The sequence below is a fragment of the Hirundo rustica genome, chromosome 28 (assembly GCF_015227805.2).
Source record: "Hirundo rustica isolate bHirRus1 chromosome 28, bHirRus1.pri.v3, whole genome shotgun sequence".
NCBI classification, from domain to species: domain Eukaryota; kingdom Metazoa; phylum Chordata; class Aves; order Passeriformes; family Hirundinidae; genus Hirundo; species Hirundo rustica.
In genome coordinates, this window is record NC_053477.1 from 5,260,955 (window position 1) to 5,274,913 (window position 13,959).

General features: G+C 45.8%; 1 protein-coding gene across 3 annotated transcripts; it reads right to left on the reverse strand.

Moving 5' to 3' along the window:
* Window positions 1–542: 542 nt before the first annotated feature.
* On the reverse strand, window positions 543–10,068 carry POLB (DNA polymerase beta). 3 transcript variants are annotated; one of them, XM_040087808.1, is made up of 15 exons: window positions 9,940–10,063; window positions 9,804–9,861; window positions 9,662–9,728; window positions 9,035–9,109; window positions 8,460–8,518; window positions 7,685–7,734; window positions 7,214–7,265; window positions 6,182–6,236; window positions 6,022–6,094; window positions 5,471–5,541; window positions 4,667–4,753; window positions 3,668–3,732; window positions 2,996–3,135; window positions 2,286–2,396; window positions 543–720 (listed from the first exon to the last, which is right to left on the reverse strand). In XM_040087808.1, the coding sequence occupies exons 1-14, from the start codon at window positions 9,998–10,000 to the stop codon at window positions 2,302–2,304; spliced, it is 1,008 nt and encodes a 335-aa protein (XP_039943742.1). In that variant the 5' UTR covers window positions 10,001–10,063; the 3' UTR covers window positions 543–720; window positions 2,286–2,301. The 3 variants fall into 3 exon arrangements, with proteins under 3 accessions (XP_039943742.1, XP_039943740.1, XP_058279723.1); XM_040087806.2 differs by having other exon boundaries at window positions 543–2,396; window positions 9,940–10,068; XM_058423740.1 differs by lacking the exons at window positions 543–720; window positions 9,035–9,109 and having other exon boundaries at window positions 861–2,396; window positions 9,940–10,068.
* Between the last annotated feature and the right edge of the window lie 3,891 nt (window positions 10,069–13,959).

Genomic DNA, 13,959 nt, shown 5'->3' on the forward strand with positions numbered 1-13,959 from the left:
CGCCTCCAGCGTCGGCGGCCGGTACAAAGTTGTGCTTCGCGGGGCACGGAGGAGGCCCGCGCTCATGGAGCTGCAGGGCAACCCTGCCTTACCGGGCCTGTCAAGAGTCAGTATGTGACTGCAGCAGCCACTAAAGGTCGTCTCAAACCCTTCACCTACGTTATCAACAAACCTCCTGTAACTCATTGTCAGCCCCCTTTGGAACTTCTGCAGAAACTCCTTAGGGCCACTATAGCCCTGAATCAAAGGAAGGAGATGGGCCCACGCAATCACAACGTAAGACTGCAACTGGGACAAACCCAAACGCTGACAGAATGGTGCAGTCGGTATAGTTTATAAGGCCCAGCTGTTATTCTGCACATAAATGAGGCTGTCTGTGCACCCAAGCGAGAGCATAGTACGTGCCCAATTACAAAGATTCCGTGACAAGGTTCACAGCTATGGCCTCCCGTGATTAGCACACATCTTGCAGTCTTGTACAAATCTGGAAGAAAAGCCAGTCAACTGAGATATAGGGAGTGGGGAGAGAAAGAAGAGGAAAAAAAAGTCCACCCGCAATGTATATTTGTGTAATTCACAAAAAACAAGCAAGCTCTCTGAAGAAGCCTTTGTTTTTTTTTCCTTTCTCTTTTCATACAGAATTCACAGTATTACAGAGAGAGCCTGCAAGGCCAACAAATTCCATCTCAAGGCCCAAGACAAAGTAGGCTTGTGGGTGACCTGTTGAAGACGATGGAGAACGCATCAGTGTAATGCTGCGTGCTGCCCAGGAAACGTTTGTAAACACGGTAAATGTGTTACTGTTTTTTGATCTTCTAATAATACAGCTAATAAAACAGTAATCAAACACATCCACGATGGACTATTCAATTTGTTTATTCCTACTGACTACCGAAGAAAATACTAAATATATCAGCTACATATATTTTTACAATGAGGCATCAAAATACTTCAGATAGTACCGAGTTAACTTCTAGTTTCCTTACATACTACTGCATGCATTAGCACCGGGGAACATTCCCAGAAAATAATTAAAACTCCTAACAAGAGAAATGGAAGAAAACAAATGGATAAGTAAGACCATCAGCCTATAATCTCCCTTACTAAGATTGATCAACTTTTCTTGTATAAGAACAAGTTAAAAATGTAGTTTTTCTGCAGGCTTAAGTGAGATAAAAATAAGAAACAGTATTATGTCTCTTGCATGATTCAAGTCAGGTTAAGTATTCTGACTATACAAAATCCTCTCTGCCCTCATAGAAGCCAAAAGAGAACCCGAGCATTAAGAAACCAAGAGAAGTCTTATATAGGTAGCAATAGTCAATTTGACCATGTACAAAAGTCTCATCTTTTCAAGCTTGCAGTTCTGTAATACGGTTGCCTTACTGCAACAAGGTATTCAAATACAGTAGCAGCAATACATTCCATGCTCATGCTCTGTAACACATGGAAGCTCGTAGCTTACTACTTTGAAAAGTTTTAAGTTAACCAACACAATCCCTGTCCAAATAGTAGCAACTAGTAATGCATTCTTGAGGAGACCTTGTCTCACATCCAAATTCCTCATTACCTTTCCCAACAATTAAAGGGGAGGTATGAAGTAAGATTTGAGAGCTTTGCATATAAAAAAGGGCAGGTTGAATCTACAGGAGCGGTAGCAGTGCATCAATTAATCAGACCAAACTGAACAAAACCCAGAGCACTGCAATCAACAGTACTACAACACACCTAGTAATAAAATTCACAGGCCACATGCAACAGGAGAATGGCTACCTTAGGCCATATTGAAAGATTTTAGAAGTAAATACACAGGAACTCATCATGAGCTTCAGCACTTCACCAAGACACTTAACACAGGTATGCGGAGATACAGACAGTACTTGAAAATATTACTTTAGGAGTACTTCATGATATAGCCCGCTTTTTCATTCTGGTATCTACATAAGTACAAGACAAAAAGACACGCCGGATGCCCCGTGCCCGGAAACGTTCACGGTCAGATAGGACTGGGCTATAAGTAATCTTCTCTAGTCAAAGATTGGCCCTGCTCATGGCAGGAAAACTGGACTGCATGATATTTAGGGGTCCCTACCAACCCAAATTATTCTGTGACTATATGAAAATGAAATCTGACAGGGTTTATCTTCACGACACATCCAGTTCGAGTGCCATGAACTTGCTTTAAACATCAGTAATATGCATTTTTTCAAGTAACATCCAAAGTAAGACTATGCACTTTCACTTGTTCATCAGAAGCTATGAAAACATCTCTCTAAGCTACAAACCTAGACAAGCACTTAGTTATTCACTCCGATCCTTTGGCTCTCGGTATTTCCACTGGATATAGTCAAAGATGTCTTTTTCACATTCTACTGGCAGGGCCTCTCCAGCAACTCCTGCAAGCAAATTACACAGGCTATTTGAAAGGTGGGAAGTCTGTACCATTCAGAAATGCAAAATGCATTGCAAAGACAAAACTGCTGTAGGTAAAAGACCCAAAAAACCCATCTAGAATGACCTCCCCGCCCTCTGCGAAATTTTCATAGCGTTTATATTCCGATTCTTATCGGTGTCAAAGGAAATAAGGTAATGAATTAACTTTGGGGCCATGTGGTTATGCAGTTAAAAAAACTTATAACTGTGTGTGGGTATGTATACCCACAGCTCTCCTCCAAAGCAAAGCAACTGAAGGACGTGACATACCCTGTGAAGAGAGTAGGGAACCAAACAGTGCTGTGCATGGCACCGAGAGAAATCTTTAAATCAGTAAGACTTTAATTAGATTAGGAGGCCCAAAGAGGTAACTGTGCCACAGAGCTGCCTCTATGTAAGCAGGCTGCCCCTTCTTGCTGTACTGGTGCCCAATACCAAAAAGGACAAATTTCACAAACTACAGCATTTATCAGAAGTATTTCCAAAACACTGCAAACAATCGAAGGAGATCAAACAAAGTGCGTAACTAGAAAGAATACTTTGCGCAAAGGCCCAGACTGACCGGTAATACCCAAGCGGCGGATTGTATATTCATTGATTGTGAAGCCCATTTCCAGAGCATGAGTTCTCATGTTCTTATTGAATATATCACTTCCTGTGAAATACAGTACACCACAGTAATACTGATCTTTCGGGATAAGCCTAGAATAAAAAGTAGAAGCGAAAACTTAGAACAAATACGTAACAAGTAACAAGCCCCTTAAAATTCAGTCATTCGTACACTCGTAGGCTTCCTTTGTATTTATGTGCCTACATTCTGCAGCTCTGTACATTTAATTTTCCCACAAGCCAGATGCAATAGTGAAAGAACTGCATATGGAAGAAAGGTTCAGCATATCTACCCTTACCCAGAAGTTACTGGTGTTCAGCCGCTACCTGGTTATGGTGCTTGCGCTCCTGCCAAGAATCTATGTCAAAGCAGGATGATGAAATAGGACACAATTCTGAATCTGAATAGAATATCATGATTTGAAACACAACATTATTGCTAAGAACCTGTTGTAATTACTGGCAGCTGTCCAGTGGCTGCCACACCGCAAAAGCATCAGAAATCTAGGAAATGTCACGTTCTGAACACGGAAGTAGACATTTGAATGCAAAAGTTGATGCAAATGCCTTTTCTGCAGCAGACAGCTAAACTAGGGGTACGGGCGGGGAGTTTTGACGCGTGTACCGGATATCGATTCTCCGATGTGGATAGGCCGTTCCGTCTTCTTTATCTGGCAGCTGACAGACACCCTGTGAGGCAGTAAGGCAAGCGAGAAATTCAAATGATATCAAACAGATTTAAGAACCATCTTTACCTCCCCAGCCCTAAACAACCTCTAAATAATCCTCAGTCACCCTGGCAAGCTAAGTTAAATCCCTGCTGAACTGAATAAATATTTTACCGGAATAGCCAGATATCAGAATACAGTGATGGTTTATTTTACACCGTTATGAGAACCGTTGTTCAATGTAGCACGTAACGGCTTCTTAAATTTTTAGTGCACCAGGAAGCATTACAGGATCCTCATTTCCCTGTCCTAATTATTAACAGGCTTTTCAGTATGCACGAATATCAGCAGGTTAAGAAAAGAAAAAAAGCCCTGCACTGTCAGCATGGGATCTAAAACAATTACATTCTTGTAATTCATTACTTGCTTTCGGCATCCTCCATAATCCCTCTTATATCCTGTCTAGTAGCTTATCCACTAAATCAGCAAAACTGACACAAAAGGAGACGAAAGTCTATTATGTACTGGGCAAAATCAGGTAAACAGTGCCAAGATCAAAGCTATCCGAAGTACCCAAAGTTTCCGTGATCCTGAGGACACAGTTACAGAAGCGGTCACTGGTGCAACCGAAGAAGCGATGTTGTGCTGAGGCGCCAGGAAACATCCAGCAATATAGACACAATTGACATTATGCGATGAAGGTTATGTCAGCAGGGTGCAGAACTACACAAATATCTGTACGCTTTCTAATACTAAAATCTTACTATAAGGTATTCCCCAAGAGCTAATTGCAGGAAGTTCTTCTGAGCTGCAAGTGGGAGAATTAAAAAAAGCAAACACACATCACCCCCACTCCCAATTCCAGCAGTCTGAGCAATACATCTCGTATTCATCCTAGCTTCTGTCTGGAAAAGTAATCCCCCCACAACATCCTTCACCACTAAAAAAGCTCTTACCATGAATTTTGTGTCACCTTTAGACAGCATATCTGTGACGAAGTGGACTTTTTCCAGCTGTTCTACAACCTGACGCAGAAGTTTTGGCTAGGAACAACGATAACAAAGACGAAGAAATTACTTCACAAATAACAAGAATATCTTACCTATTTACTAGACAGAGGCTCCTATAAGTACAGGACATCATCATAATTATACGCACTATTCTTCAGGAAACTTGACCCAAACAGAAAAAAATGTAACGATAATGCCGGGAAAAAGCGAATAAAATTACAGTCGTGCAACATAAAAACAATTTCCACCAATACCCCCCGCGCGAGATTTCCTTTAGTTGGAAATGCCAAACATAATTTGGCTTTTTAACAATGAATCTATAGAAGGAACACAACAAAAAACCCACTGTCATAAATACTACTTCTGAGTTAGTCCCAAAAGATTACAAGGGCGGCAGGACAATTTCCTATCATCTCAATGATTATGGCTACATAAAGAGATACTCAGTCTACCTTTAATCCAGCTAGCTTTACAGTTCTGCATTATAAAAGCACATGAATTCAAGGGGGTGGGGGAATATGTGTGACAGGAAGAAGAAAGACAGAAGGGTAAAAAATAAGCATATTGACTAGTTCTGCAAGGGAAACGTAATACGTGGACCTGAGAAGTAATTGTAACTCTTCAAAATAAACACGGTGATCCAAAAGAAAAGCTTAACATTACGGTACATATAAACCCACAAAAAGCTGCAATACAAGTCTGAGACTATATGCAATGTACAGTACTGATCCACAGCACTGAGAAACACACCTGTTTGCATGATTCAGATGTGAAACTGGGATGGGTTAGGAGAACATCCATATCGCCGCTCGACTCCGCACCTAGGCAAGAAAGAAGCAAAGAAAAATCCTTCTGCGTGTGGTAAAGTATACTAATGTCAGTGAACGTACGATTTTCCTCTTCTTGTAAACGTGCTCTTCTAGCAGAAAATGGTCACTGAGATACTAGCAAAACAAAAAAACCAATCCTAAAGTAAAAGAACCTTGTTCTTTCCTCAAAAAGTTTATATTCCCTATACTTAAGAAAATACCCGAGAATTTCTTGCCTACTCTATAGCAATGAAGCACAAATATTGTTAATGTAAAAGCAAAGCAAATAACTCACATTACAAGAGACTACTCTTTATGGAGGAAGGGTGGAGAAGCAAGGATTTATGTGGGTGTCTCATCACCCAACTATCTAGTCAAGACAATGCTAACAAGAAAGGCCAGGTTCCAGCATAGACTCTGTCAAGAAGAGCAACATACGTAGTAACTTGTCTTGCATCTTATCCCAAAATAACGAGAGCACAGAGTACCGACCTCGCCTAAAACTACCGCAGACTGTAGCGATGTAGTTTGCGTCCAGCTTCTTTATCTCTTTCAGCACAATTTCCTACGTAAAAAGGAAAGAAGCGTGTTTAGAGGCGTCAGTCATTCACTGGCCATCGGTACCTTATTTTCTCAACAAAGAGATTCATACCTGCATTTGCAGCATTTCTTCCCTTGGGATTCTTTTCTCAAAATCTTCGAAGTATCTGCAAATATAAAAATAGAAGTATCTGAAAGAGTGGCAGGGGCAGCAACTTAAAATTTTAGTCAATAAAATGTATATCGGAGGAAAGAATAGTAACTTACATTACCGAGACATCCCAAAAAGCTCCTGACTCTCATCAAACATCTTAGAAAACATCTTGCAAGGTGACAGTATAAACCCACAGCGGTGAGTCTGACAACGCTCAGAACATGATTTCAGTATGTCCACTGTATACAAAGAGCCACGATGAGGTGGGAGAAGTATTACCATATAACCAATTACTTAATATTTACATAGCCCTCTGACAACACAGAAGGCTCCTGACAAAACTCAGCCCTCCAGTGGGCAGGAGGAACAGGTCATCACCCACGGTCAGCGGTGACCTACGTTGGAAGAAGCTAAACGGACGCTCGCAACTCAAATCCAGCTCCAGATATATTTGCCTTCAAGTGTAAAACTCAAGATTGTCAGCATGCTGCTTGACAGTGGATAAAAAGAGGGCAATGAAACACCATTTGGCTTTATGTGGTTCACTCACAGCTTCTGACAAATACAGCTATAGTTCTTCTAGAACCACCACACCGAAGAGGCAGCGTTCGAGACAACAAATACAGAGGGACAAACACACACTCTTCGAGGCGTTCTCGAGTTCAGACACGCAAAGGTCTCGCCTCGTTCACAGCACATAAAAAAAATAGGCCGGGCCACTCTTCTACGCAGATTGTGAAGAAGCAACACCGCAACCTCCCTAAAGTGAATCTCCATGAGTTAACCGAGGAAGTCGCTTGATATTAACTTTCCTCTGAATGGAGACAAAGCCATCCAACCCCAATGAAACAAAAGCTCTAAGTAACTGCTGAAAAGCACGTAGAGCACAGAGCGAAAAGACCCTTACTTGGCATTTGTAACCTTACATTACACCCTGGTGTCTGAAGGAGTCATTAAAAACACCAAGCACTTGTACCCAAGAAAGCTTACTTCAACCCAATTCGCTGGTGATGGGTCAGCTTGTGCTCAATTTTTCTTAGATCTAGAAAAAAAAAATCCAAACCAAATAGTTAATTGAAAACTAAAACTCTTACGGTAAGTTTCCACCAATGCAAAGATGATGCACGAAAAGAATACATAAGGAGAATACAACCTCAGAGGAGAGAATTTCAAACTACCTACGCAACAGCGGATAGGATGATGACAAATGCACAGAGCACTTCCGATAATGACTTAATAGACCACCAAAGAGCCAAATTCCTCGTTACCTTCCACGTAACCTGCACGTACTTTACTTTGGACGTATATGAAATGCCTTAAGCCTGCGTACTAGCTTCAGCAACTTACAGGCCTTCCTCAAAGCCTAGGACATATGTGCTACCACAGTACCACTGTAGAAGGGGCTGCTAGACAGGAAAAAGATGACTGGAGTGTGAACTGAGGCTCCCTATTAACACTTACCTTCTAAAGTCTTAATGCCTTCCTCAACAAACTTCCTAGCAGCAGCAGGACTGCAAAGAGACAAGGCAATCTGGCATCAGGAATAGCAGGAATCTTACAGCACCGCACAGGACATTTGAATTATTTGTAACTCGGTTCTTAAAGGCCAAGAGTGAGGTTGCTTGTGATGCTTGCATCTTTGCAGCATACTCATTTTCAGTTTATGCTTTCGGTCATCAGAGATGCAAAGCTCAGCCTGGACATTTTTTAGCTTTGATGTAACTGTACAGTGATGTATAATTGTAAAAAATTAAATAAATCACACCAAATAGGCAATATTGCTTCAGAGACTAATACCAAATGCATGAGAACATTACAGCAGAGTTCTCACGGGCTTTTTTGTTTGCTTTTGTTTTGTTGCCTGCCTCAAGGCTCTGCTTCTCCTTTTACAACCCCCCGCCCCCCGCAGCGAGGTCAGAGTCTCACTTCCACTTTTGTTGGACTTTCACGATTCCATTCTTGACCCTCATCTCTCTCCTTCCCCTCACAGCTTGCACAAAGGAGCTTCCCACTTCCACCTCTCTACCACAAAGTCCGTAATTTGCGATTCTAAACCCTTTGGTCTCATTCAATCCTGTAATCACGACTACAGTGTGTAAGCGTGGGCGTTACATCATCAGCTTGGGCTCACTTTCTTCATTATGTGCAATCATGCAAACTCTGCTCATAAGTCTATCAAATGAACGGGAGAAGGTAAACAAAAAAAACAACCCTAAAACCACCGCAAGAAACTTACCCAATGCCAGTGACTCGTGTCAGGAGATTAATAGAAGCACTTGTATCATCTTGTCGAATCTACAAAAATAAAACAACGCAACCCAAATCCTTCTTCACTCCATTTGCAATAAACAAATAAACAAAAAGAAACCTTGAGAAGATAAAACAGCTTAGTCAGACTCTAGTTTGGAGGCTCACTATGAGTCACTACAAAACCAAGGCTACCGAGGGTATTATGGCGCATCACAGGAACGCCACACATAACTAGCCCGAAAACCACCCAACTAGCCACGCTAAGGCAAACAGCAGGCCCAAAGCACAAAACTCCACAGCCTTCCAACGACAGAATTCCACTTCTCACAGAAGACCTGCACATGTTGATTATGTTAGCTAAAATATTTTCATAAACGGACAGTTTTGAGGATTTGGTTGAGCTTCTCAATCCTTGATTTCTACTTACCATACACTCTTGTGTTCACCACTCCTAAGACTTTCCAGGGACAACAACGGAAATGTGCAAAGCAAGCAGGCTACTTTGCAAGTTATCAAGAAAAGCAACTATTGAGAAACAGAGAACAAGAGAAAGAAACCCACCTTTTCCAATTTGCGGAGTTTTCCAGTGGATAAGAACTCATCTATCTTTTCAGCTATTTTAGCACCTACTCCATCCTAAACATCGGGGGGGGGGGGGGGGGGGGGGGGGGGGGGGTTTGAGTACAAACAAGTTAACTTCAAAGTCACATAAAGTCATTATATGCGGAAAGCAAGGAAACTCCCTAGAATTCAGAGTCCAGAACAAATTACGGGACACCCAAGACCACAGTAAAATATTAGACCATACAAGAGCACAAGAATTCAAGGGTGCAACATAAAAACGGCATAAACCCTGTAATGCAAGGGCTATATCGTTTCCCCGAAGGTGTAAGTTTGACCAAGGCTTTGATTCTTAGTGCTCCAGATCGCCGAATTAACAAATGAGTAAGAGAGCAAAGGGAAAAGATATTTTTACAGGCAGAGACTCAGATGGGATGCCCAGTTCCAGCTCTGAAACCCCCACAGTGGCCACACCTCGCCCCTGCCCCCGAACTCTGACTCGGGTACCGGAAAGAGGCGCTGGCAGAAGCGGAGCTGCCCCCCACGCTTCCCAGGAACCTCCGGCACCTCGCCCCCTCTCCGGCTGCCCCAGATCGCCCCGCCGGCAGCCCGGGCACGAACACCTACCAACTTCTTGGCTTCAGCCCCGCTCCGTATCTTGCTCGGATACCGAGAAATTACCGAGGCCGCTTTCCTGCGGAACAGTGCCGGTCAGCGCCCGAACGGGCTGGGGTCTCGGGACGGGAGCGCGGCGGGTGGGAGGCGGTACCTGTACGCGTTGTACTTGTGGATGGCCCGGTTCACGTTGCGTTCGTAGTTGGCCAGTTCTGCGGGGAGAACCGCGGTGAGAGCAGCCGGGCCGCGGCCCTTCGCACCCAGGGAACCGACCGAGCGCACACACCTACCGGTGAGGAAGTCGGTGATGCCCTCGTTGGGGCTCTCCTGGGGAGCTTTGCGCTTGCTCATGGCCGGCACCGGCACCGAGCGCCAGCGGGAGCTTTAGGCGGCGGTCGCAGGGCGGCACTTCCGGCAGTGGCGTCACGGCACGTCCGGTCTCGGTGCGCGGGCGGGGCCGCGGGCTCCGGAGGAGATCGGGCGGTCGTCCGTGTCGGTATGCTGCTAAATATCAGTTTAGTCTGCCGGGTCACAGGCCCTCCTCACGGCTCGATGTCATCGTAGCTCTTTTTTGCCCAAGTATCCAAATATCATGGGCTTCAGGTGCCGTCACACGGGTTTCGAATGTTCGTTCTCACCGACCTCTTAGCCCCCCTTTACACGCCTCTTTCCGCGCATAGCACACTCAGGTCTGCCTCATATATTTGAGATTTATTTAATAGTGAATATGTTGCCCCTGTGTTTATGAAAAACTTCATTTCTTTTTCTTTGTTCTCTAGTTTCATGATAACTAGAGGGTCTCCTAGGGTAAGATCCTCCGGTCCATCTCAATTTTCCTTAACATGAGCAAACACTGGTGCCCCTTTTTGATATCCTCCTCTTTGGTTTCCTGGAAAGAGCTACACAGATATTTATTTATTTATTTATTTATTTAACGGCCTGACTACTCAAGTTGTTCTTTGCAGGATAATCCAGGGACAGAGACAGAACTGTCCTGTCTGTAGCAAGTGCTGTGTAGTCCTGCACGATTTGCTACCACAAATGGTAATGAAACAATGGTATCTGCCCATAAGGACAATGGATTGAGGTTTAATAGTTAAATTGGGTTTCATCTGGCCTGACTTTGACAGAAATTCTTCCCTTGACCTCCTGGAAAGATCAAGAGTATAAACTTGTGCCCTCCAGAGGGATGAATGACTGCCAGTGAGTAAGAACACAGCTTTTGTGTCCTAATAGGACATGCCTGTCCTCAGGAGGTTTGCATTGGCTTCACCAGGATCACACTGTAAGAGAACTTGGTGTTGTTTTTGTCTTCCAGCCATCTCCAAGATGCAGAGAAAATTATTAGCCATCTGTGAATTGTGTTATCCCTGGAAAGGGAGCGGTAAGAACGTTCTTTCATTGGCCACGTAAAGAAGATGCTGATAGGAAATTCTGGGGAAAAAGAATGCTCCCTGGTTATCTCCATTCCAGAGCATCATCCTTTCAAAAGGGGGGCCATGCTACTCTTTGAGGCCCTGAGATGCCTATCAAGCTCCATTCCAGATTTGAATAGACTTTGATGAGACTACTTTTGTTACTAAGGCCTGATATGTCAGTTCTGTATTGACAAGGGCACTTTGGTGGAAAGGAATTTGTGTTGGAAAAGGCCAGTTTATCTGCAAGGCTTTGGGGAGGGAGAGGGCGAAATGTTGGAAATTATGAAGGTGTGCCTTTTCCACCGAAGGCAGTTGTGGCAAGGAGGATGTGGCAAGGCAGCAGGATGCAGGAGGACGTGGTGTGAAGTTGAGATGTATGTTTGAAACAGGTTGTGTCATTTTGATCCTGTAGAGCAAGCATCCACGGGAAGCAGGTGGTAAAAGAGAGAAGCGAGAATTAGGCACAGACCTAGAGTCCTGTTCTTTTTGTGGTCTAACCTGAAGGGGCTGAGATCCTGTGCTCCTACTGGAGCACTTCTTGAAAAGCCTCACCTTATTCCCTGGCTTTCAATCACTGTGAGTGGTGGTGATGGGGAGAATGGCTTTGCCTCACCAGCAAGAAAGAATACAAGTAGTTCATGAGCCTGTAGCCTGTGCCATGTGCAGAAGGAACTTGTTTGTCCTCGGACTTGACGTGCAGCCGTCCGGTAAAGAAAAGCGCAAGTCTTAGATGTGAGCCATCCCTCCAGCAGGCCGACTGAAAGCATGAGAGAAGCATCCCTTTGCGTTGAGGCCTAGGCTGGTGTATCCTGTCCACATGAAAGGGTCGTCAGGGAGAGGTTTTGCAAGCTTTGTTTGTGGGCCCATTGTCTTTCGTAGGTGCCTGAAGGCAAGAGAAGAGGGAGGGTTCTGTGGATGTATTTGTAAGAGGCAGAGAACGCTGTTTTCCCTGTTAAGGGAGCGGTAAGCCCGTTCTTTGACAGGGCATGTGAAGAAGATGCCAATCGTAAATGGTGGGGAAAAACCCCCTCTCCCTGATTGTGTCCATTCCAGCGTTGAATCGTTTGAAAAGGGGGGACCATCGTGGTCTTTGAGGCCGTGAGATGGCTGTGAAAGTTAGCTCGTCGGCATTTTCAAATGTGCCTGACTCTTGGGGAGGGTTTTTGGTTTTTTTGGTGGGGTTTTTTTTTGGTTTTTTTTTTTTTTTAGGTTGGTGATTTGTTTGGGGTTGAGTGTCAGAGAAAGCTAGGTCAGCCCTGGAAACGGCAAGCTGCAACATGATGTATTTTTTGCAAGTGGCATCTTGGCTGGTACTAAAGGTGCTATTTTTCGTGTTGTGTGCTCCCCGGCGAGCATGAGCAGCCCTTGTCCGGCCCCGAGCGTCGGCGGGAGGGCAAGAGACGAGCGCGGGGCGGGACGAGCAGCGGGGCCCGGCGTTGCGCTGGCGCCGTCACGTCCGAGGCGCCTCCGCTGCACGCTGCCGGTTGCGTCCCGGCTGGCGGGTGCACGCCTAGGTCCCGAGGAAGTCAGCGAGTGGGCGCGGGCCTGGGGATGTTTTGTGGGCGCCGTGGCCACGTCCCCCCCCAGCGCAGAGGAGGGAGCGAGGAGGGGCCCGTCAGTGGGGCGGGCGGGGGCCAGCGGGCGGGCGGTCCCCCGTGGTGGGTGTGGGGCGGGCGCCGGGCCCCTGTTGCGTGTTGCTGCGGTCGGTGTGGAGGCGTGGGGCCGGAGCTGGGCGGTGGTTGGTGGGCGGAGCGGCTGCCCCGGGCGACCTCGGACGCGTGGTGAGGCCGGCGCCGGCGGGGCCGCTCGTTTGTAAAGCGTGTCTGTCTTTCCCTGTCATTGCGGGGGTTTTCCTTTTGCCTGGGATTGTGAGAGAAACGGTAAAGAGGGCCCCCCAGGTGGTGAAGCGTCCAGGCCCATTTGAAAGAGTTGCAGAGAAAGACAAGTTAGTCAGGATGGCCAAGGAAACATTGTAACTGAGGGGTGAGGGTGGCTGTGCGATTTGCTTGGGAGTGATGAACCGGAGGCCCGTGGCATCCCAATTTGAGGCTGGGGCAGGTGCAGGAGAGGAGGGGTCCTTGTGGCTACGAAGGAAAGGCTGGTGGCCCTTGCTGTGAGGTGCAGGCAAGGATGTGTCCAGGGAAGGAGCAGCAAGTCCCCCGTGCCCCTGCCGTCACCCAGGGAACGGCGGCAGGTGCTAGCAGGTGTAAGGCGTTCTCTTGATGAGGGCTGAGTGCCTCGGTGAGAGCAGAGGCAGGTGTGAGGTGTTAGGATAAGGAGGGGGTGGCTCCTGCCAGGGGTGGTTTAAGAGGGCAACGTCTGGTGACTTTGGTGTGGAGCTTGTGGAGATGAGGAGTTGCTGGTGGGTTTCTGTGGGGCGTCTCATGGAGTCTGGGGGAGCTCCTGGATGCAGAGCACAGGTTCAAGGAGGTGCTAAGGGACAGAGCTTTGTGCCAGGCAGCAGCAGCAGGTGAGTCCGTGTGGGTTTGTCTAGGGAGACTTGTGTCGTTTTCCTTTTCCATTTTGTCTTGTCCATCCCTCCCTGGTCCCCCCATCCAAAAAATGGGGGTTGTCCGGGAAAAGAAAGTTGAAATGGAGGGAAGAACCTTCTTTTCTGTTCTTGTCTGTGTTTCAACTGGGGGAAGTTCCCCTTCCGGTGGGATTTTTAGGGTCTGGACTGAAGGAAAACTTGGGTTTTCCAGAATGTGAAGGGTATAGTGTTGAGAGGGAATCCCTGGGTCGTATTTTAAACGGAAGGGGGAAAGTAGGGTTGTATTAGGGGTTTGAATGGAGGGTAAGGTCCCATTTTCATTTAAGGTCATCTAAGGTTTGAAGTGGGAGGGAAGCCCTGTTTTTGTTCCTTTTAAAGGGTTTGCAGAGAGGTGAAAAACT

Coding starts and splice junctions, on each gene's coding strand:
- POLB (XM_040087806.2), bottom strand. CDS start 10,000: ATGAGCAAGCGCAAAGCTCCCCAGGAGAGCCCCAACGAGGGCATCACC. Junction 9,729..9,803: donor CACAAGTACAACGCGTACAG/GTACCGCCTCCC, acceptor ACTGTTCCGCAG/GAAAGCGGCCTCGGTAATTT. Junction 7,735..8,459: donor ACACGAGTCACTGGCATTGG/GTAAGTTTCTTG, acceptor GTCTCTTTGCAG/TCCTGCTGCTGCTAGGAAGT.